At 45.3% G+C, this 24,541-nt stretch overlaps 1 protein-coding gene across 2 annotated transcripts; it reads left to right on the top strand.

The window, feature by feature from the left end:
• The first annotated feature begins 1,321 nt into the window (after positions 1-1,321).
• GABRP (gamma-aminobutyric acid type A receptor subunit pi) lies at positions 1,322-23,734 on the top strand. 2 transcript variants are annotated; one of them, XM_006191361.3, is made up of 10 exons: positions 1,336-1,619; positions 6,140-6,233; positions 6,702-6,820; positions 10,983-11,050; positions 11,820-12,037; positions 13,363-13,445; positions 16,769-16,906; positions 17,392-17,544; positions 18,051-18,238; positions 21,776-23,734. In XM_006191361.3, exons 2-10 carry the CDS (start codon positions 6,181-6,183, stop codon positions 22,076-22,078), a joined length of 1,323 nt encoding a protein of 440 aa, XP_006191423.1. In that variant the 5' UTR covers positions 1,336-1,619; positions 6,140-6,180; the 3' UTR covers positions 22,079-23,734. The 2 variants fall into 2 exon arrangements, with proteins under 2 accessions (XP_014420368.1, XP_006191423.1); XM_014564882.2 differs by lacking the exon at positions 18,051-18,238 and having other exon boundaries at positions 1,322-1,619; positions 21,776-21,958.
• Positions 23,735-24,541: the final 807 nt, after the last annotated feature.

The raw sequence follows: 24,541 nt of genomic DNA, 5'->3' as shown, positions 1-24,541 counted from the left end.
TCTCACTGTGCTTGAGTCAGGATACCCACCCCTCCCATCCCCGCCTCCCAGCTCTGAATTGTCTTTGCTACTTTGGAGCCTTTGTTTTATGTGAAAACATCTTGGAAATTCTGAGAAAAGCCCCAAACCACTTCCCATTCATTGAGAACCTGAAACTGGATCCTCAGCTGTTCCTGTCCCAGTCACCTTCAAGATTCTCAGGTGGAAAGTGAGGCCTCTCAGGAGAAATCAAAGAGATTTCTCTCCAGGCACCTACTCCCTGCCAGCCAGCACAGGGTGCTTGCGAGGCTGGCCGGGCTCCAGGGGCACAGCGAGGAAACTGGTTTAGAGCCAGAGGCGTCTATGGGGCATTGTACACGGAGGCCCGCTCCCCCCTTCCCACCTCCTCTCACTTCCTGCAGCTCCACTTGCTCCCTCTCTTACTCCTCCCCCTGCCTCCCCACCCCCCTCCCACCTCCAGGACCGGGGGGGGGGGGGGGGCAGTCTGGGCAGGAGCTGGGCCATGGCGTCAGGAGGGAAGGAGCCGCTGCGGGGCATGTGCCACAGACTCAGCTCTCTCCCGGGCCTCTCCGTCACACACCCTCCCTGGCTCCCAGCTCTCTCAGGTGGAAGGCCAAGCCGCCAGGGAATTCCTTGTGCCTTCCCACGGGGCTGGAGCCAAGGGGGAGTTTCGAGGCCACTGGCTATGGTGACAGGGAGGATTCAGGCCCCAGAGATTACCGTTGAAGCACTTCTGTTAGGAGGTTCAACTGGCCATGGAGGAAGGATGGTCCTAAAAAGGACTTTGTGAGAAATATAAAATCCTCTGTGTGAGGGATAGGGCTGGGGACGGAGGGGCCATCTAGAAATGTGGCCACATTTCTCCCAGTTTCTCCTGCCTGTTTCTGGGTTGGCCGCCTCAGCCCCTGTCCCCTCTTCTGTTGACCTCTATGCCTCTTTTTGAAACTTCCCAGAGTGGAAAGCAGGATGTCCTAGGTTCTGCAAGCCTCCTTTTACATAGACGGGTCTTCCTGTTGATCTCAAAGAAGGTCTTAAAATACATTACCAGAAATCAGAATTTCAGAACTGGCCAGGTTCTATTTTATGGGTAGGAAACTGAGGAGAGGTGAAGTGGCTTGTCCAGGGTCATCCACACTGCTAACTCCCATTCCACGTTATCAGGATAGAGGTGTGTCTTCCACATTCAGAACCAGAGACTCATCGTCCAGGCATGTGGGTGGGTTCACCCACTTTATTTGACTTTCATGGGTCTTTCTTCTCAAGAGTCTTTTCTGGCTGTGGTCCGGGAGCGTGGCTAAGATACAACTCAGAGTCAGAGCCCTGGCAGCCAGCAGCCATAGCAGCAGCTGGGGATTCCCACATACACCCAGGACCTGGTCAGAGCTCCACCTAGAGGAGGAGCTGCGAGAGGCTCTGCCCACCTGTCTGACTGGCTGGTCCTGCAGCTCTGTCTTCCCACAGAGAGAACCACTCCATCAGAGAGTGGCTGTGTGCCTACATCCAAGAGGTCAGGGCTGATGATGGAGAGAATCTCAGCAACGCAGAAGACCATGCCCTACCTGGAAGCCCAGCCTGAAGACCTGAAGGATCTGTGCTAACAGAGCCTTGGCAGTTGCCTGGTAAGAGAAGTGCTGGCCCCTCCTGGTGCTTGGAGGGAGGAAAGGGAAGGAGATCCAGATACAAGCCCGGCTGGGACTGAGGGAAGGGGGCCAGGTCTGGAATTCGCTAAGCACCTATTTCGTATCAGGTCTCACCATTGTCTGAAGTGCCATCTCTTTTACAGCGGAGGGAACTAAACCTCAGGGAGAAATAACACAATCTCAGAGCAAGTGCAGAGTCAAGATTGGAGGCCCTTCTGTCTGACATGAGAGCTACAGGTGTTCCTCTCTGTGTTGCCCCCCAGGACACACACTGCACAACTTCACCTTCTGTGTTTTTCTTAAGGTGGACCCATGGCAATAATACCTTTCCCCACCTCAGCCTAATTCAGGCTCCACCCCTGCTTCCCAACAAGTGGCTCTGTCTATGCTGAGGTGACTGGTGACAGGGGAATAGTGCCTATGTAAGAAGGAAGCTAGAGTATGACAAATTTGGGGCTCACGGTATTTATGTGATTGAGAGTCCGGAAATGGGAGTGGAAACCTGCACATATTGGAATTACCTCTGCTTCTCAGAGCCAGTCCAGAAAAAGGTGGCATCAGCCACCTGGGTGACCCTGAAGTCCTGTGTCTGACAGTGTCCTTACTGGGTGATGCCATACTGAGTGCCCTCAAAATGACATCACAGTCGGCTCACACCCTGGGTGACAGAGTGGGGTATATTAGAAAGAGCTTGAGCTTTGGAGTCTCATGGTCATAGAGGGATCACTGAAGTCCCCATGGAAGACACAGAAGGGAGAGGAGAATGAAACTCATGTTTATTGAATGCTTTCCATTCCCATTTGTCAGACGGGAATACTCGCCGAGGTTAAATGACTTTGGTGTGTCTGAATCCAAAGCTGAAGCTCTCTTCTACTGGTAGAGGCGGGATCTTGGCAGAGATCCCCTCAGGGTAGGGTAAGAGTGCATAGGTTGCCCCCGGGACCTCCTGAGTACCGTGTTCCCTGCAGATGTGAAAGGCTAGATGGTTCCAGCCAGAATCTCCAAGGTGTGGCTGCAAGGACAACCCTGGGGGCACTGCCCTCTGGTGGCTCAGTGCACAGCTCTGCCAAATGCCAGTCTCAGCATCTGTATCAGAACTGGTGCCGAAGTTTCCATTCAGGCAGGTGGATACACAAATCATCACTTAATGGTTGGCTCCTCTGCCACATGGGGAGAAGCACCAGCTGCACATGCCACTTGGGACTTGCTCTGAATGCAGCAGTTTATACCAGAGATGGATTTGGTGTAAGAAGGACCAGAGCCTAGTGGAATCCAGTTCAGCCTGGGGAGCTGGGGACTCTCGTCCCAGATGTAGTGCAAAGAACAGGGGCTTGGAAGACCTGGATTCAAATCACAGGCACTTAACGGCCATGTGGCTCAGCCAAATCCCTTCACCAAACTGAGATTCCAGTCTAGAAATTAATACCTATTAGGCCAGACGGTCATGAGAGTTAAATGAGATCAAGCACCAAGCATGGTACTAGTACCTAGAAGCATTTAGAGGGCTTTCTATACTTCTCTTTCCTTCCATTATAAAATGAAACACTCTCAGCAACGTAACCAGAACAAGCAGGGTGAGACGGGATCATATGTCTGGGTCTAGCTGGGGCAAAGCTTCTCAGAGCTTAAGACTCCCTGGAGAAGACTCAGAGGCCCAGGGCTCAGACACTCTCTCTTCCTAATTTAGGATTGGCTACAGGGAAAGCACGATTCAACGGGAGCCTTATTGCCAAAGACTGGATGGTTCCCCAACTTACTTGATCAAGGGCAGTTTCTTACAAGAGAAGGGAGAATTGAATATCCCTAAAGGAGAGTGGAGCTAAATCAAGCCAGACTAGGAAGAAGCTGCGGATGGCCCTGGGCTAGGGGAAGAAACGGGGCATAGTAGGTAGCAGAGTGTCCATAGGCAAGTCTCCACACCTGCGCTCAGCATCTGGAGGGCCCCTGCCCTCCTTCATTCACCTGGCAAATGCAAACACATCCTTCAGAATCAAATGACCTTCTCTGTGACTTCCGTCCTGGCACCGTCTCACCGTTTCCCAGTGGAGCTAACCACTCACTTCCTTTGCATTCCTTCCTTGAGTCCCTTTGCCTTGGCCCTTGTCATAGGACATGCACAGGGAATTTTGTGTTCTTTCACTGCTTACACTCTGCCCTACAAGACAGGAGTTCCTGGGATGCCTCACACGTGTCTGACTCCTAGCAGGATCTCACTGAGCCTTTGGAAAATTGAATGAAGGGATGGAGGGCATGGGAGCCCCTCCATGGAGCCTGGGGATAGGGGGACAGACAGGGGTTGGGAAGATAAACTAAAGGAGAAAAGTTTGATTACGAGCATTGGTGGGTTGGTGATGGTGATTTTACAGCTGGTGTTGTTGATGAGTGAGAAGGGAAAGACAGAGGCAGAGAAACATGACAGAGTGCAGACTTATAGGAGCTTACATATGGGTAAAAGTATCCATTATTGATTTTGTAACAGGGAAAAATTTGGAAATATGTTATATAAATGTTGGTACATTGATTTTATGAAATACCTTGCAGCCATCAGAAAGAATGAGGCAGATCTGTAGGAACTGACATGGAGAGGTCCCGCTGACACTGGGGAAGAGGATGTGTCATCGTGCAATGATTAAAAGTGCCTGGGTCAGCTTGCCTGGATTCAACTCTGCCCCTCACTTGCTGTGTAATCAATCTTGAGACTGCTTCTTATCCTCTCTAAGCCTCAGTTTCTTCATTTGCAAAATAAGGAGAATGGTAGTAACTACTTCAAAAAGTTGTTGTGAGGATTGGAAAGGTTCTTAGCACGGTATAAGCTTGCATTCAATATTCAATAATGATTTGCTATTATTATTGTTAAGTAAAAATGTAAAAAGCAAAAAAAAAATGCAAACTATCATCCAAATTTTACTTTTAAATATTTTTCTCCATGCAAAGATATATCTGTATATAAATATATATGTGGATGTGTGGACAGAACAACTGTTCACAGTGGTTATCTCAGAGGTATGAGACTAGGCAGAAGTGAGGGAGAGATTTACACTGTTTTTCATTAGAAAATTATCACTCTGAACTGGTGTAGCCTGTGAAGTGTGGTACTGCCATTCATTAAAACAGACTAGAGGAAATATGCTCATTTCCAAAGTGGTCCTTATAGAAAATGTACCAAAAAAGAAGTTTCTGCTGTGACTTGTGCTCTGCTTCTCCACTTTGATATCTCAAAGCATCCCACCAATGGCTATGGGTACCCATTTCACAGAAGGGGTAAGCTGTTTTTAAAAATAGAGCTTACTTTTTAGAGAAGTTTTAAGTTCACAGCAAAACTGAGCGCCCCACACATGCACCGCCATCTCCACCATCAACATCCCCCACCAGAGCGGTACATTGGATAAATCAATAAATCTACATTGACACATCATTGAGATTTACACTTTTATACATTTCTATCTCGTTTCCATTTCTACAATAAGCATGTGTTCGTTTTGTTAGTCAAATAATATTAATTAATGGCTGAATCGCACCCTAAGCCCCAGAATGGCTGGACTCCAGAGAGTGGTCTGTTCACAGAGGCTACCACAGAGGAGGGGATGACCCACCCTGGGCTTGCCTGGGAATGGGGCCTGAGCTCCCCCATCCCGAGAATCCCCAGTCTGCTGTCACCAACGTGACGGGTCACAGGCTTGCCTGCCTGGCTCCTGCTGCTCTTTCAGAGACATCTGATAGCAGCTCCCAAACCCATGGAGGCCAGGCCCCTGGGCAACGCCTACCCTGGCAGACTGCACGCATACATGCCGCTCGCCCACACCAGCTGAACAGCTTCAGAGCACACAGGGAGCAGGTACGGGAGGTTGGGAGAGCAGCCAGTGTGACTGGGCGGTGAGGCTGCCAGCCCTGGATCCTGAGTCTCCTCTGACATTCACTAGCACTGTGAGCTTTCCAGGAGCTCTGTTTCCTCATCGCAGTACAGGGGTTAACCCACCACCCCCACGAGGACTTTGCGAGGATCGAGTGAGAAGATGGGTGGGAAAGTACATTCCTTGGCACACAGAGGGCCTCGGGAAGTTTTCATTTCCTGTCTACGTGACTTGGTTAACAGGCCTAGACCCTCGGATAAACAGCATAGTTGGGGGCAGTTTATAGCTGGGGATGTCCTTCCTGGCAAAGTCAGGACAAGGCCAGGGTAAGGACAGTCCTGGGGCTCCCCAAATACACAGCTGAGGATGGACCGGCTACATCTCTGGTCTGGTGGTGAACCACTCTCTAAACAAGTCCTCAGCCCTTACTTGGGTTGGATTTAAAATGTGATCATCCATAATGAAGTCATTCCTGGATGACATTCAGGGAGCAGGAGCGGTGAAGGAAAGGTGTGGAAAGAGACTGCTCCCGGCAGACATGGAGAAGACGCTGTAACTGATGCCCCACAGCCTAGGGGCTGGGCTGGGCTGGGAGGAGGTGAGCCTTTTGGGTTGTCTGCCTCCCACCTGCTCCATCTGTCTCCCCAGGTGATTTCTACTTTGGCCCCTCTCTGCGTAAGCTCTTCAGCATGAGGCACGGTGTCCACCTGGCCTTCCTGTGCCTGAGTCTCTTCGCTGGAAGGTGAGCTTTGCCACCCCACAGTGGCCTTGGTCTGAATTGCTCCGTGTTTTGCATGTGGTGGGAGGGGTTGCAGCTCTTTCTACTTCCCAATGGCAAGACAAAACCTCATCTCTTCACCTCCCTGGCACACCAGGACAATACAACTTCCTGCCATTTATTCTATCTGGAGAACTGAAGCTTCCAAAATGGTCATAGATGGACAAACCCCTTGTGTTTTGGAGGAAGACAGCTGGAGGGTCCCAAATTACCATGACATTGTGATATATGGCCAATGGGTAATAAAATGGGGTGGGAAAAAACATATATTAACTCAGCAGCTGAAAATTAGAGATTTCTCTTCGGGGAGGTCACTGCTGGTACATGGGCACAGCCACACACGTACAGGCAAACACAAGTTCAAGTGTACATGTACACCTGTGTGTCTACATACAAAGAAGCGTGCACACCGAAACCCATTTTCTTTTCCAGGATGTGCATCCAGGGGAATCAGTTTAGCAACGAGGTCAGCAGAAGTGACAAGCTGTCCCTGCCTGGCTTTGAGAATCTCACAGCAGGATATAACAAGTTTCTCAGGCCCAATTTTGGCGGTAGGTCATTCTTTTTGTCCAGGATATCAATTCAAAAAGACAGGAACAGAGAAAATATGGAGACGAGGGTTTCAGGAGGCTTTAGCTGACTGCATTTTCTATCCTGCAGCCTGTTAAGTGTTGGCAGTGATCGATAAGGAGAGCTGCCCATGATTTTTCATGCTACTTTGGAGAAAGCACTTTCTCTGGTCTCTCCACCTGCAGGATAAAGAAACACTTCTCCCCACTAAGGAGGTTACATGGGCCTCCTAACAACCTCGTACACACTGTCTTTCTTCTGCCCACACTTCCAGGGTCATTCAAGGAATTCACTACGTCTCACCAGGACTACTCCATCTGGGTCTTCCTGCCTTAACCTGCCCCCTCAAGGGTAACCCTCTACTCTGCCTCTACTTGACCTGGATGACCCACCTAGGGCCTTTGCCTGCTCAGAATACCTGCTTGTATCCCAGCATCCTCAGCATGGAGTCCAGAGCCCTTTGCATGGACCACCAGGCCCTTCCTAGCCCAGCCTCTGTCTGTCAGTCTCATCTTCCCCAACTCTTCCCCCTTATGCTGGGTTACAAGTGTTCCCCCCGACCTCCTTGGCCTCCCTGATCTCCATGACTTGCTGAGACTGCTTATCTGCCTAGAATGGCTTGGTTCAACTTGAGTCCCCGACCAAATGCCAATTTTCCTTCATGTCTCAGATGAAAGGCTTCCTCTTCTGAGCAGTCCACCCAGATTCCTCCAGGCCCCATCCCCTTTCTTCACATTTTATTTTGAACAACCTCCAAATCATGGCCATTACCTGGTGACACTGTCACTGTCACTGGCTTTATGTTTGTCTTAGCTCTAGGCTACAGCCCCTTGGGGGAATCTTGCTTTGTTTACCTCACTAACTCCAGCAGCAGCTCAGCGCTTGACAGATACCAAGTTGTCAAGATTAAAATCTGTTGAAAGAATGAGGCAAGAAGGGAAAGAAGGAGGCCACCACCCACCTCCTCACAAGGTCTCAGTCTCTCTGTTTATAAAATGCAAGATTGAACCAAGATGGTCACTAACATCTTGTTACCTTGAGCAGAAAGTAGTGGAAAGAGTCTTGGAGTTGAGCAAACTGGAGTTTGGCTCCTGGCTCTACTGCTGGGCAAGCACACCTTAGCTTTCTGAACCTCAGTTTCCCTTTCTGTTATGGGGACATATCATCTACCTCATGGGGAGGCATGAAGGGCATAAATCAGGGTGCAGTCTATTTTAATCCCTTTTCCTTCCTGCTCCTCCTTTAGATGATAAAATTCTCTGGTTGCATCTAGGATTCCTACGTTAGTCCAGGTCCTCTGAGGAGCAGGCACCAAGAAGGGATTTTCTGTGCAAGACATTTAATGGAATCATATTTATGATGAAATACAGGGCAGGAAAAGAAGGAAGCTGGAGAGTTGTCAGACTGCAATGCAGGTCTGACCCCTGGGGAAGGAGCGAGTGAGGGAAGGAAGGTTGCTGGAGGTGTCAGACTACAGTGCAGTTTTAAGTGTGTTTGGAAAGGCCACCCACGAGTCCTTGACCCTTTGGTGCAGCCTCCGTGCCTCCCAGGACCAGGCCTGCGTTAGGATTCTTGCCATGCTCAGCCCCCCCGGTGGGGAGTAGCCCATGGGAAGTGTGGCCTCTGAGCAAGCGTGGTGGTAGATTTCAGAGCACAGTAGCTGGGACCAATCACACCCCTTTCATCCCGAGATCTGAGAGGTGCATCTTCATGGCCACACAATTAGGTCCTGATGCTATGAGATCTAGGGAAGCTTAAACCTCCCCTGGCTTTCCCAGGCCCAGCTGAACACTAAGGACAAGCACGTGAATCTGTGCACCTGGTTAGATCCACTCAACAATTCCTCTGCCTCCCAAATCCCGAATAATTAGGCCAGGACACTATCCTTCCTGTTGCCTGCTTACAGGCCAACAAGGTGCAGGGTCCTTGGGCAAGGTGCTCATTCTGAACCTGGGGTCGACTTAAGGGGACTTGAGGCCCGGATCCACCTGGGCTAAGAATGGGGCGAGGGGTTTTCAGTCAAAAGGAGGAGAAGGCACAACCCTCACCCCTTGTCGTGAGCCTTCAGCACTCTGCCTCCCAACAGAACCTGTACTTGCAAAGCAGCCTCAAGGCCCAAAGAGGGGCTGGTTGTTCTCTGTAATGTCTGTCCACCCAGGTCTAGGACCCTGGGGTCCTTGAGTGACAAGACCTCCACAGGGTTTCTCAGGGACCGAGCTAGACAGCACAGGTTTGCAAGCAGGCCCTCCTGAACTCTGCCCAGGACTTGCCGTTGACCTCTTTCCTAGGAAAAAGCTGCCCTCTGGTGGCACAGCTGACATTTATAATTCGAGGGGAAGAAAGAGCAAGCTCTGGTCCATAAAAAAGCCAACCTTGACTAGACTGCTTAGAAACAAACAACAAAAAACCCACAGTGAGGCTGGAGCTCTCGTGTGTTTTCCATTCTCCATGTCTCACAGGGAGGGCAACGAGCACTGACTGACCCACTGCCCGCTGTGTTCTAGGCACTTAAAATAGATCCTGTAACCTTCCTAGCACAGCCCTTGATGGCTGGTATTAGCTGCTCTATTTTACAGGTGAGATAGTGTAGAACAGAGAGATTTAAGCAATTTGTTCAAGGTGACACCGCTATGAAGTGGCCAGCAGGGGTTTCAAACACTCTGACCCGTTAAGCTCCTTTTTTTGCTGCTGCACCCTTGCTGCCTTGCGGGGCAGAAAGTCAATCAGCACCACACTCCTTCAGCACCTCCCAGGGTCTGCCCTCAGAGCCTTCCCCCTTTTCCACCAAGTATTAACACCAAGTATTAACTTAATTACTCTTAATTGCATTAGCTTTAAAACTCCCAACTCCAAATTCTTACCTATTATTTTGTGGCTTGGTTTCCTCCAATTAACAACTAGGTTGCTCTGTCTGATTCCCCCTAGTTGGATGTTTTTAAGCTTCCTTTGAATTCTGCCTCTCCTTTTCTTGGTTAATGCCATTGTCACAGCTCCCTGAGGCACCCCCAGTTATTTATCACAAGTGAATGCTATTGCACCCATCAACCTGGCGAGGAAAGTTGTTCCTTTTCCAGAATTAGCTGAGATCACGGAAGAGAGGGCGAAGGGAAGGCAAATGCTGTTTACTGAGTGCCTGGTATTAAGTGACAGAAACAGTGCTGGGGGCTTCGTACAGATAATTATTTCCGAGCAGCCTTTGGATGTCCTGCTAGGCAGGCACTTCATGAACATTCCTACTTGCCACCTCCCTGCAAAGAAGTTGTCACATACCCAACCTAATTTAACCCTCTCCATGATGCTCTGCTGTCCTCAGCATTGTTCATACCTGCAGATGAGAAAACTGTAGTTCGGAAAGACTTGGCAACTTCTCCCAGATCCAAACTCCCATCTTTCTGACTCCTGGGCTTTTCTTCCACATCTCAGTGTAAGGAGGAGTCACTGTGCCTGGCCTGGCCTGGCCTGGCCGCTGGGAGTGGTGGCTCTCAGCCTCAGTCCCGAGAACTAAGACAAGCACTCTCAGGATTTCGGGCCCATCTGCCGAGACTCCAGGAGTGAGGCCCAACATCTGTGCACAGACCAAGTGGGATGGTTCTGCAGTTCCAAATAGCTTAGGGCTCCTGGAGAGCAAAGGAAGAGGAGGAAAAGTGTCAGGAGGGGGCGTGGGAGCTCGACCGTGAGCAGTCTTACACGCCATCTTGTGGTAAATCCACTTGGTTGAGGGGGGAGAAATATTTTTGTGTACAAATTCCAAACCTCTATTACATTTCTAAACAATGAGCCCCTGGCAAGCACCATAGGAAAAACCCTCCAAATAAGAAGTAGCAAATACCACTACATTCTTTAAAATATGCACTCATGAATATAGTATTTGTGTATTTATGTATCTGGCTAACTATATATTTGTGCATTTGTTTTCGTATAAAAGGGAGGCACACTCTGCACAATGGTTCCTCCTGAGGTGGGGAGGATAGAAACTAACCTTTTACTTTATATACTTCTAAAGTATTTAGAATTTTCCAACAGGCAAGTGTTACTTTTGTAATTTTCTAATATATATGTATTTTTAATTGTGCTGAAGGAGGGTTAGGAAAACTTCCGTTTGTGTTTCTACGTAAGTCTTTCCGGTTTCTTCTTCACTCTTAGGAGACCCTGTTCAGATAGCACTGACTCTGGACATTGCGAGTATTTCCAGTATTTCCGAGAGTGACATGGTAAGGCTGGCCTCCTCATCTCCCACGCAACGAGCCCCTCTCCTTGTGCTTGATGCGAATACATTTTCTAGCTACTCACAGCAGAGCAGAGACTTCCTTGCAGTGGCAGAAGCTGGAGACCTACCCTAAAACTCAAGACAGCGGAAGATGCTTGTAAAACAGATCTTCTGAGTATCAGGAGGGAAGTGGATCCAAAGGCCAGGAGGGGAGAAACAATGGAGTGGAGTGGGTGCATCTGGTGAGGGATAAACTGGGGGAAAAGAATGAAAGAGCAGGGGCAGCTTGAATATCACGTGGTCCCTCACAGAGGGAGAGACAAGCAGATGAAAACCAGCAATCACATAACTGCTTTTGCCCCACCTCTCACTTGAAAGAACACATTAGAGACAAGATGACATTAAAGGCAGTTTGCCAAGAGGGTCCACGGTAGATTCCGGGTAAATCCGGGACAACCTAAGCACTTTGCTCATCAAAACTGTCAACTTGGTGGGGACTTTGTGATGAAGGGCAAGTAAGTTAAGGCCCTGAACATGCTCCTGTGGGGTTCCTAGGCAACGGGCGTTATTATCTAGAATAAATAAGGTGCTTTGCTCTCTTACTGCTACAGGCCACCAGCTCAAGACAAACTTTATTCAGCCATGTGTAGTGCAGTATGTGCTCGTGACCTCAGTGGAGGTGGGGAGGGGAGGAGGATGATCCCTTTTCTTCCATGTTCTGAGTCTTTCCCCACCCCCACCCGCCCACTTCCCCTCCCTGGCTGCCCACTCAGGACTACACAGCCACCATATACCTCAGACAGCGCTGGACAGACCCGCGGCTGGTGTTCGAAGGCAACAAGAGCTTCACTCTGGATGCACGCCTCGTGGAGTTCCTCTGGGTGCCAGACACTTACATCGTGGAGTCCAAAACGTCCTTCCTCCACAAAGTCACTGTGGGAAACAGGCTCATCCGCCTCTTCTCCAATGGCACAGTCCTGTATGCTCTCAGGTACCGGGGCACCTGCCGCCTCAGAGTTGGAGGGGATAGGTCTGAAAGAAAAGGCAGAGATAACATCTTGGGCAGTTCTGACCAGCACTGGGATAACCATTCCAAAGTGTCCCCCTGCTCATGTACCTGCCTTCTTAGATCCTTGTTCCCTGGCAGAGGGGCTCTCTCTCTCTCTGAGTCCAGTTTGGGTCAACAAGCATCTACTGAGAAGGCGTGCTCTGTGCCAGGCCGGTGCTGGACCTGAGGATTCGGAGCTGAATAAGACGTTGTCCTGACATAGACACACCACCAGATGAAGACAGGCACTGGGGGCCCAAGGCGGGGAGTAGGTTAGTGGTTTGGAGTGATGCTAGAGGATGCTTTCACAGGACTCTGAGTTGAATCTCAAAGAGTAAACGGAGGTCAGCCAGGAAGAGGCAAGGGGAACAGCAAGAGCAAACAGGTGATACAAGGAACTTTCATTTCATGTTGCTCAGTGAGGCTGGGATGGCTCCAGAATGCATCTTTACTTACCTGAGTCGTTCTTGCACAGACAGAGAATCAAAGTACCGTCCCCCGAAGCCTCACCACCTGCAGTCGCAGGCTGCCCTTTGCCGCCTCCCCAAACCACTGAGACCAAAACTTCCGCTCATCCAACTGTTCACCAAGTCGCTGGTTGGCAGGAACAGGAAAGATGCCCCTGGGGTGCGGCATGAGGCAGCCCACAGGCAGAGGACTCATCGCTGCCTGTGCCAGGGCTGGACAAGGACTCAAGGACTGCAAACCTAACAGTCCCAGGGGCCCTTGGGAGAAGGCCAGGAACCAAATATTCGTGAGGCTGATCTTAAATGCCAAGCGAGAGGCTGAAGTTATAAAACAAGGACTGAGCTAAGCCCCAGTTTCCTCAGTAGCAAAAGGAGAATAATAATATTTCCTACCTCATAAAGCTGTTGTAAACATTCAAAGGGATAATGCACATGAAGCACTTTGTTTAGGGACGGGCTCCTCGTGGGTTTGTCATAAAGATAAATGTTAAAAACTGGCTGCAAAAGCATCTCAAACAAGTGAATGAGTGACTCTGTTCTGTAATATTGTTGCAAGGTTGCCTCTGAATTGCCAACATTCCAACTTCCTCTGCTCTGGACTCCAGAGTCTGGAGTCTTGCAAGTATTGCTTAGCATGAAAAAACTCAGGACTGTTTTGAATGCAGGCACCACATTCACTGTAAGAGTCAAGGTGGAAGTCCTCTTGGAGTGGCCATTAAGTACATGCTTAAGCATATGGGAGTATATGCTTTCTATAGCAACCTCGTAACACTGCCTATGAACCCATTTTTCCTTTCTTAGAATCACAACAACTGTTGCATGTAACATGGACCTGTCTAAATACCCCATGGACACACAGACATGCAAGCTGCAACTAGAAAGCTGTGAGTATTTTCTGGGGGGACTTAGATCTGCGTATTCATGAAAAGTGTCCTATACAGAGTGGCCCTTCTTTTCCTGATGTCGGTTACAATGGGTTCAGTCCTTCTGGATATATATCCAGAGAGATTAAGAGGCTGCGCAAAAACAAACCTTCCGACGTTACATCTTTGGGGGAGGACCATTGTGCATTGGCACCAAATATTTCCACCTAAAAGTGGACAGGACAGCCAAGGAAATGGGGGACAATAAGATTAGGAGGGGACCTCAGAATCTGCTAAGGCACGGAAGCCAGAAAGAATACAGCAGAGGTTAGAAATGGCAAATACACAAAGCAATCATTGGCGTTTGTTGCACAACTGCTTCCAACCTCTAAAAGAAATTGTTTGATGTATACAAAGCTTAATACAATAAGGCTAGTAACTGGGCATCTAAACTGCAATCTGGGGATTTGCTTTTGGTGAGGAATGAGGACTCTAAGCTGATGGGTGTCAAATGAATTCCTGGCACTGTGAGTGATCTCCATTGGTTCCTTAGTAAACCACTCTGAAATGCCCACCAAACCTGTGGAGGTGGCAACTGTGATACGTGTCCTGGGAACACAATGCCACATTTAGGAGATATTAAGGCATCAAGGCATGTCTTGTGCAAGGAGGAAAAACTATAGCTAAGCACTGGAAAGCAGTGGGCACTTCTTACATGAGGACACAAGTGGCCAACATCCAAGAAGCACAGCCATTATGAGGCAGCAGTCATTATTCAGAGGTAGACATTTAATTAAACACTCAGGCAGGCAGATTAATTACCTTATTGATTAAATGCATGTAATATAGCTGGTTGGGGGCAGACTAAAATTTGAGGTTATCAAAAAGAGAACTCATTTTCAGCCCCACATAGAAGAAGCAATTGCCCTCCATGGGTGGCTCTGCTCAACTCAAATCCCCAGAGTGAGATTTTCCTAGAAACTTCAGCACTCTGCTTGTACAAATACCATCCCCAGGGAGCAGAGGAAGCTTTCACTGGATGTTTATTAGCAGTTATTTGGGTACAGAAACCTCACCAAGGGCGTTTTTCCTGAACTCCAACCCTAGAAAAGAATTGATACCATCCCACAATTGCCCATTTCCACCCAGGGACAGAGCAATGAGAATGTAATGATTCTGAGCATTTATTAGTCGTAAAAGCAAAGTATCTAAATAGACGCTTGTACAACTCACTTTTCAAGGTATTTTTTTTTCCCCTTTGGGATCCGAGGCCTCTTTGGACAGCTAGCTTCAGTAAGTTTGGGGGTGCTTCCAAGGGAAAGCCCACAGATAATTTTTACCTGGAAATCCTCTAAGAGCTCATGACTACTTCTCCACCTTATGGGGGGGGAGATAACCACTGATAGACAGTGGATACCATAAGCTAAGATGTTAACAAAATGTTAGTCCCAACACTGGCATCCCATTTCCCAGTAGCCTTGAAAAATGAAGGTCCACGTTTACGATCACTGGGCTTTTCCAGGCACTAGCTGTGTGACTTTGGGTGAGTAGAACTAACCTCATTTGCCTCATCAGTGAAGCAGAAAAACTAGTAGTATTTGGCACAAAGAGTTATTTTGTAACAGCTTTATAAATTGCACAACATAAAATTCGTATCATTTTAAGTGTACAATTCAAAGGTTTTTGGTAAATTTTCCAAGTTGTCCAACCAATGTCCAACCATTTCCATCGCCCCAAAGTGCCCATTTACAGTCACTCCCCATTGCCACCACCATCTCCCAAGCAACCACTAACCTGTCTCTATGAATTTGCCTTTTCTGGATATTGCATATAAGTGGAATCAAATAACACGTGGCCTTTTGCATCTGGCTTCTTTCACTTTGCATAATGTTTTTGAGGTTCATACATGATGGAGCATGCGTCAGTACCTCATTCCTTTTTTATGGCTTTATTCCAGACTAAAGAATACACGTAGTACAAGTTGTTCTGCCTTGTTTCCACCTTTCAGCTGTTATGAATAGTGCTGCTGTGAAAATTTGTGTACATGTCCTTTTGTGGACATGGTTTGATTTCTCCTGGACATATACCTAGAACAGAAATGCTGGGTCAAATTGATGTTTACATTTTCAAGAAGCTGCCAAACTGTTTTCCAAAGTGGTTGCACCGTTTTACATTTCCATCGGCAGTGTTCCAGCTTCTCCACATTCTCACCATCTGTTATTGTCTGTCTTTTTCATTACAGACAATCTAGTGAATGTGAAGTGGCATCTTACTGTAGTTTTGATTTACATCTGTCCAAGGACTAATGATTGTGAGCATCTTTTCATGTGCTCATTAATCATTCATCTATCTTCTCAAAGATATCATTTGAGGATTAAATGAGATGATAACACTGTAAAGCACCTAGAAATGTAAATGGTCATTAAATGACACATTATCATCGTCATCCATGGGCTATGGTATTAAACTTTCTTGAGGTACAATCCTGGCTTTGTTTTTCATCTGCCTTGTTATCCTGAGAAAATTATGCAATCTCTCTGAATGTGATAATTTTTCATGTATAAAATGGGCAAAAACATTACCGTTTCTCAATTTGAAGGCACAGCATTTATTAAATAATAACATTTTAGGGAAAATGTAAGCTGTACTTTATATATATATATCAACTGTAAGACCCATTTCAATTTCATAAGATGTAAAAAAAATAGCTTTTACAAAATGAAAAAATATAGAGGTGTGCCTTGCAAGCTTCTAAGAATCTTAGACACAAAATGTGTAAAGGACTTAACATAAATGTTTAATAAAAGGTAGCTATTACTACTATCATCAACTATATTGGTAAAACTGCTTTGAGATTTATCAAGCAACTATATTTACAGACACCAATAAAGTGGTTGGCTGCAGGTTTTTTGTTTTTGCATTTATGCCAATATGGAAATATGAACAGATAGACTGTGAAGTCCCTGAGAACACTCTCCAAGGTGTTAGACTGTCCTGAAAGGCAATATCTAGCATAGTATTCCTTTGCTAGATACGTGTTCAATAAATATGATTTAAATAATGAGGGAGGCCACTTCTAGTAGCTTATCATCTACCAGGTCTATACAATGCTCAGCATAGAACCTGTTCTCAATTGATGGTGAAAAGCCCCTAGCAGGTCATCTCATTCTGAGTAGATGCTGCAATTACACTTGAGAAATCATGCCCAGTTTTGCATGGGATCATCCCTGGACTTAGCACTGTCAAAAAGACAGAGCTCCTGATGTCTCCAGATCGTAGCATCTTCCCGAACAGTTCAATCTGCTAACTTCCTGCACTGACCACGGCACTGTTTCACTTGCCAGGGGGCTATGATGGGAACGACGTGGAGTTCAGCTGGCTGAGAGGGAACGACTCGGTTCGCGGGCTGGAAAACCTGCGGCTTGCACAGTACACCATACAGCAATATTTCACCTCAGTTACCAGGTCACAGCAGGAAACAGGTAACTCATGGGACAAAATGCATGAATGCAAAATAGCTGAGTTGCATCCTGGGTCAGAAATATCATCTCTTTTCCTCTTGATCCCTTTGGGGCCCAGGAACCCCTCCTCAGTGTGGTGGGGCAGCAGCGTTTGAGCGTGGCACTTCTACCTGCTCCACACCCACTGCTGAAATGGTCCCCAGGGGGCTCGCAGTCTAGTGAGGCCGATGTCAAGGAAACCAGCAGTCCCGAGGCTGCAGGACTGTCATGGGTGAGAAAGGCACAAGAAGATGATCGTGGGTGGGGGCATCCGCACTCCCACAAACCCCATTCTACACAGCCGTGATTTCTTTCATTGAAACTATAATGACAGTTCACGATTAACTACGCTTCGGTGAATAACAGATGGCTTAATGTGAAGATAGCTAAGTTAAACACCCCACAAGGAAACCACTCTGCTAGTAGGTGAGCAGGCATGATTTCTTATCCCTTGTTCATCCCTTCAGGAAATTACACGCGATTGGTCTTGCAATTTGAGCTTCAGAGGAATGTCTTGTATTTCATTTTGGAAACCTACGTTCCTTCCACCTTCCTGGTGGTGCTATCCTGGGTTTCTTTTTGGATCTCCCTTGATTCAGTCCCTGCAAGAACCTGCATTGGTAAGTAGCTCCAACGGGAGACTTCAAAGAACTAGATTATTAGGTCCTGATGTATTTACTTCTTTAACCTACTATTGTTTTCATTGATATTCACAGGGCAGTTCCAGGAGCTGGTTTCTTTAGAGAGTCTTTTACAGAGAGAGACAGAGAGATAGAGACAGAAAGAGACTACTTTAGGAATAGCGCATTTTTAAACTTGTGTTTTACAGTGATAGATAAGGAAGAATTGTGAGTAGATGGTCTACTGACAGTTATTTGGCTTCCCGAACATCACCATCCTGTGAGAAGACAGAAGGTGAAACATTTAGAAAATCTTATCACTCATATCTGTACAAAATGGGCAAATCAACCCTGTTCCAGAAGGGAACTATGTTCCAAAATGAGCTATGTTCTGTTTCTGAGTCCCATCACTACCTTGCCAACTCCTGAATGGAGACAGCATGCCAGGTGATGATGGAAGGTTCGCTGGCCGCTGACGTGGGCACACTGCTTACCTGTCTTCCCAGGAGTGACCACCGTATTGTCAATGACCACACTGATGATCGGGTCCCGCACTTCTCTTCCTAACACCAACTGCTTCATAAAGGCCATCGATGTGTACCTGGGGATCTGCTTTAGCTTCGTGTTTGGGGCCCTCCTGGAATACGCAGTTGCCCACTACAGCTCCTTACAGCAGGTGGCAGCCAAAGATAGGGTAAGAATTTTGAGGGTCCTGTATATGGTTCATCACCTATGCCGTATGCTGGTCTGTAGAGATGACCTGGACCTGGTTCCTGCCCCCAATGATTCACTTTGCACCAGTGATTTTCATCCTTGTTTGGGTGGGAGGATCCGGAAATCATGACACCTCTTTAAAAAGATTGCTCTTTTTGCTAAATACAATGAGATATTAATATGTGTAATTTTCCAGCAGAAAATAACTGTTTTCTGTATGCAGCATAAAATCAACCACAAGAACAAGCATCTATGAAAAACCCAGTATCAAACCAAACATGATCAGCTGCTTATAAGTTTCAGATTAATACGTATTTACTATTTATTCTTTTGTTGTATTCTTGTTTTCTTCAATTATACAAGGAATGGTTTACTGAAAAAGGTATAGAAAAATTATGTTGTGGCAAATTTCATGATTAGCATATTTTTCTGTTAACTGGGAAAGACTCATTATCTGACTTAGCAGTGAAACACCACAGTCCAGCTCTCAGAAAAATAATAATGATTATTATCAATTGAGCATGTATGTGCCACCCATAGTCACAAGCTTTTTGCAAATATTACATCATTTTAAATGTTCATAACCACCCGGGAAGGCTATCTCCATTTTTATAGTTTTTGTAGTTTTATAGGAATCTGAGGCATGGGAAGGTAAGTGACTTATCCAAGGGGACACAGACAGTAAGAGTCAGAGCTGCGATTCGAACAAATCTTCTTGGTTCCCAGCCTGACACTTATCTGCTATTTCCACTTGCAGTAGGCAATGGGCCATACCCTTAACTATTATTCTCTGCAAGCCCATGGAACCCTGGGATTCTTTGGAAGCCCAATTTCATGGACATTGGCATAGTAAAGCTCATGCTAACAGGCAAGAAAATGATAGGGGTCCAGTGCAGAGGAGCTGTCCACCTTTAGGAAAGTGCCAGGACTACAAAGGGTCTGATGGTAAGGAAACAAATTCAGAATAGCCCAAATATCCAGTTGCCTTTTCTTGTGTTTGACTATCATGAACAATTTTTCACACAGTCGTATTACTCAAGTACAAAAGGCAAATGATCATATGTGCCAGCCAAAGAATATGGATTTCATTCATTTTACTCCCTATCAGCTTCCTTTTTAATATTTGTTGCTTGTAGATTTTTTGATGATAAGCCATTCTGTCAGATGTGAGGTGATGTTTTACTGCTGTTTTGATTTGTATTTTTCTAATAATTGGATGCGTTGAGTATCTTTTCATGTGCCTGTTAGTCATCTGGATGTCTTCTTTGGAAAAATGTCTATTCAGGTCTTCTGCCCATTTCTCAGATTGGCTTGTTTTGTTTTTTTGGTATTGAGTTGTATGAGCTATTTATATATTTTTGAATTAACCCCCTGTTGGTCATATCATTTGCAAATATTTTCTCCCCTTCAGTAGGTTGTCTTTTCATTTCATTGATGGTTTCCTTTGTTGTGCAAAAACTTTTAGGTCTAATTAGGCCCCATTTGTTTATTTGTTTCTGTTTCTTTTTGTCTTAGGAGAGTGATCCCAAAAAAATATTGCTCTAATTTATGTCAAAGAATGTTCTGCCTATGTTCTCTTCTAGGAGTTTTAGGGTTTCAGGTCTTACATTTAGGTCTTTAATCCATTTTGAGTTTACTTTTGTACATGGTGTGAGGAAATGTTCTAATTTCATTCTTTTACATGTAGCTGTCCACTTTTTCAGCACCACTTATCAAACTAACTGTCTCTTCTCCATTGTATATTCTTGTCTCCTGTGTCATTGATTAATGGACCATAGGTTCATGGGTTTATTCCCAGGCTATCTATTCTTTTCCATTGATCTGTGTGTCTGTTTTTGTGCCAGAACAATGCTGTTTTGATTACTGTAGCTTTGCAGTATAAAGTCAGGGAAGGTGATACCTCCAGCTCTGTTCTTTTTTTTCTCAAGATTGCTTTGGCAATTTGGGGTCTTTTTTCCAAATAAATTTTAGGATTATTTGTTCTGGTTCTGTGAAAAATATGGGCATTTTGATAGAAATTGTATTAAACCTGTCAACTGCTTTGAGTAGTACACATATTTTAACAATATTAATCCTTCCAATCCAAGAGCATGGGCTATCTTCCCATTTCTTTATGTCATCTTTGATGTCCCTCATCCCTGTTTTATAGTTTTCAGAGTATAAGTCTTTCACCTCCTTATTTAAATTTATTCCAAGGTATTTTATTCTTTTTGATGTGATTTTACGTGGGATTGTTTTTGCTTTTCCCTTCTGATAGTTCATTATTAGTGTATAGAAAAGCAACAGATTTCTCTGTATTAATACTGTATCCTGCAACTTTGCTGAATTCATTAGTTTTAATAATTTTTTGGTGGAGACTTGAGGATTTATATATAAGTATCATGCCATCTGCCAATAATGACAGTTTTCCTTCTTTCCTTCCAATTTGGGTGCCTTTTATTTCTTCTTCTTATCTGATTGCCATGGTTACAACTTCCAATACTATGTTAAATAGAAGTCGTGAGAGTGGGCATCCTTGTCTTGTTCCTGTTTTAGAGGAAAGGATTTCAGCTTTTTACTGTTGAATAAGATGTTAGCAGCAACTGTTGCCCTTGCTCTGCTCAGCCAGAGCCGTGGGTCCAAGTCCTCTTTGTTGCTCACCACCGATCACTCCCCTAGCCTCCACCACCTCCACCCAGTTGTGGAGCCGCACCGCAGGGCAGGCAGGGCCAATGTAGACTCTCTGTGTGTATGGAGAGGGAGGTGAGCTGTGGTAAAGCAGCCACGACCAAAGTCCTGGGCTGCTTCTGATGAGCTGCTTGATTAAGTGTCAACAATGGAGCTGCCACCCCACCCAGACTCCGCCCTGGGACTGGGTCGCCTCTGCATTCCACGGCTGAGTTTTCCTCCCAGTCCACATGCTATGCTGTCCCAGCCATGGTGGAGAATGGCAACTCCCTGGAGTTGCAAGGAGCGTCACTATTTCTGTTTGTGTGACAAAGACCTTAAGACATAGCTGATTTCTGTTTACTCTCATAATCAATTATTCCCTTCTCCCTGGAAGAGAAGAGAATTCATCAAACACCTACTAAATGCTTTACATAACTTATACTATTTAACCTTCCCATCAGTCTCAAGAGGTAAGTATTAATATCATCAACATTTTGCAGAAAAGGAAATCAAGTTCTAAAGAGATTAAGGTGACTAAAATTTCACAACAGTGATAGGCAGAATGGGATCTGAACCCAGGTCAGGTAGCTTCAAAGCCTGAGCAATTAACGTTTAACACAAGGCTCTGCATATCTAGAGTGGGCAATGGTTACTCTTCCCATTACACAAGCTGATGACCTAGGGACGGGTGCTTACAAGCAGGATAACAGGACTGCCAAGTCTTGCTTACCAGTCAGTTTATGAGGCACTCAGTACCACTCTCCATTAAATCCAATTATTCAATACTAAGGCCTTTAAGTATAAAAATACTACTTATTTATTTTGCCGAGTCAAGTCTATCAAGCTAACTTCCCTGTTTATGAACTAGGGGAAGGCGAAGGAAGTGGAAGAGGTCAACATTACTAACATCATCAACAGTTCCATCTCCAGCTTTAAACGGAAGATCAGCTTTGCCAGCATTGAAATTTCTGGTAATGACGTCGACTACAGCGACTTGACGATGAAAACCAGTGACAATTTCAAGTTTGTCTTCCGAGATAAGATGGGCAGGATTGTCGATTATTTCACAATTCAAAACCCCAGTAATGTTGATCGATATTCCAAACTACTATTTCCTTTGATTTTTATGCTAGCCAATGTATTTTACTGGGCATACTACATGTATTTTTGAGAGTATGCCGAATTGTCTGCATGCCATAGGTCTTCAGCAGGACTAGGTAATGATGTAAATGATATTCTAAGCCAAGCATTCACCCTAACCCAATGGTGCTACAAGTGACTAAAGTAACATTTAAGCATTTCTCCTCAAAGAATGGACTCCCAACCATTATTTAGGCATTATAGAGTCTTTTTTTTTTTTTTATTGAGTTAGAGTCAGTTTACAATGTTGTGTCAACTAGGCATTATAGAGTCTTGTAATAGAAACTTCAACCCATTCCTTTTTTTATCCTTTCAAAAGACATCCTACGGAGTCCAATATTACAAACCTACTCAAGGCTGACTGCTCAGTGGCTCCCTGGTCTGCATTTACCTCATATTAAAAATGAGAAGGGGGCCATTACATGTATTGAGTCAAGTGTCAGGTTGTTTCTACATTAATCATACATGCTACTTACTAAATCTCTACAGTGCTTATAAAATACAGTGTGGCCTACTTAGGGAGTAACATATTTTAGTTTTTGTTTCTGATTAAAATGAAATGTGGGCTTAAGATCATTCACTGGAAGTCACTGCACTAAATACCAAGATGAGTTTTTAATACGATATTTAATGCCACACCAGAACTGTTCCCGTATTCTAATAAGTCCTACCATTGAAAAATCAAATGTAAGTGAAGAAAAACTTAGTGGATCAATAATCTCAAACATAGATCCTTGTTTCTAAGATATAATGGATTCCCCAAACTGGGAGAGCTCTGGAACTTTATTGCCCCATTTGACTTATCTTTTCATTTTACTCTCATACACAAGCCAGTCCTAAACAATGCTGAAGCCCTTTCCCCACATCATGGGAAGAAGTGGAAGACCTTTTTTTTCCCCACTTATTCTAAGAGTCTTAATATAGACTGTTGTCACAAAGCCTTACAGAATCAAGTCCATTTCTATCTGCTGTTCTGACACTGAGCAACATTTTGCCTGGAGCAGATCCCCTGCATCCTTCCAAAAGGAGCCTTTATCCCTATGCGCTAATGATCAGGAATGATGCTTATTAGACAGTGAGCTGCATTACGCAGAAACAAGTGGCTTATCACAAGACAGCTTGGCCGTGCTCAGATCCCTGATCTTTCCAGCTGGATTACTTTCAGTGGCTTATCCTGCATGAGTAGAAGAATATTGGTCCTGCGTCCTGAGCTTTCCGAGTAACAATGGGACTTGTTACAGAACCTACATTCAGGCTGCAGGTGAGCTGTCTTTTCCAAGTCCAGCCACTCTCACTCTAATGTAAGAAGCACCTTATGTGCATCCCTGCCACACGGCCAAGCTCAGCCAACAGCACCATAAATGGCAATTTGTGAGTGTGCCATGATATATGATTTTGGTTCAGGCTCAATCTTTTAAGAGAATCTTGCCATCTTTAATTCTTTAGTTTCCTTTTCTAATAAATACATGCATTTACCCTTCATTTCCAAAATAAACCATGGCTTTGGAAGATCATCTCTCTTCTATAATCCCCTGTACCATAGGCTCTCATGCTTTCTCCCTTTATGATTCTTCTCGCAATGCAGTTTCTATGGGTTTGATCACCTGAGCTTTTAACAAAATGTTTTTGATGGGAATGGAAGAATTAAAAGAGGGGAAAAGGGAGAATTAAAAGAGGTGGAATGTGACCGTATGGTTCAGTCAAATTTGTGATTCTTTTAAAAAAGGTCTGAAAGGAAATATCTGCCATGAAATCCCATTCAAGCATTATAATTTTTTAAAAAGCTATAAAGATGTAAAACTGTGAAATAACGATAGCATATTAGCCACCCATGAAATCAAGTGGCCATTTATAGAATATGTGTTTTAAGATCCCATTTGGGAAAGGTATACATCATAAGACAAACTCAGTGGGCTCACACTCCTCCATCCTCGTGTTCCTCCCACCCCAGACAAGTACACATATATATTCACAGACACACAAACACAGACCCCTACTATTTCCCACTGAGAAAGACAAACACTGGTGACATAGTCAGCAGCTTTCTTTGACACTAGGGTACCACAACACTCGCCTTGCAGTTGAACAGCCGGGCCTGGCGGTATTGAAAGATCCACTTCTCAGAAAATGTCAGATTCCCTTCCACGTCTTCTTCATTGTTTTGGATTCTCTTTTGTTTTTGCTGAATGATATTTTTACAGTTTTGAGAATCCATTATTGGGGAAAAACGTCTTAGGTTTTTGTATTGCTCTGAAATTTATGTAGGCTACAACATTAGAGTTCTCAATAAAAATTTGTAATATTCTAGATCTTCCCCATGTAGTCTACCTACCCAGATCAGTCCCAGGACTTGATTTACTCAAAATATTTATTTCTTGGGTGAAATTATCAAGACTAACCTCATTAAATTTCCCAAAGACCTGAAGCTAGGTAGGATTGAGAATATCCTACGTTACGGAAATGTAATTTTTAATTATTCTGATATTAAGAATAT

This window comes from Camelus ferus, chromosome 22 (assembly GCF_009834535.1).
Source record: "Camelus ferus isolate YT-003-E chromosome 22, BCGSAC_Cfer_1.0, whole genome shotgun sequence".
NCBI lineage: Eukaryota > Metazoa > Chordata > Mammalia > Artiodactyla > Camelidae > Camelus > Camelus ferus.
This window is presented reverse-complemented; position numbering and strand designations above follow the sequence as displayed.

Excerpts from the sequence above, each read along its gene's own strand:
- GABRP (XM_006191361.3), top strand. The coding sequence starts at position 6,181 with ATGAGGCACGGTGTCCACCTGGCCTTCCTGTGCCTGAGTCTCTTCGCT. Across the intron at positions 6,821-10,982 it reads TCTCAGGCCCAATTTTGGCG|GAGACCCTGTTCAGATAGCA; the intron begins GTAGGTCATTCT and ends CTTCACTCTTAG. Across the intron at positions 18,239-21,775 it reads AGGTGGCAGCCAAAGATAGG|GGGAAGGCGAAGGAAGTGGA; the intron begins GTAAGAATTTTG and ends TTTATGAACTAG.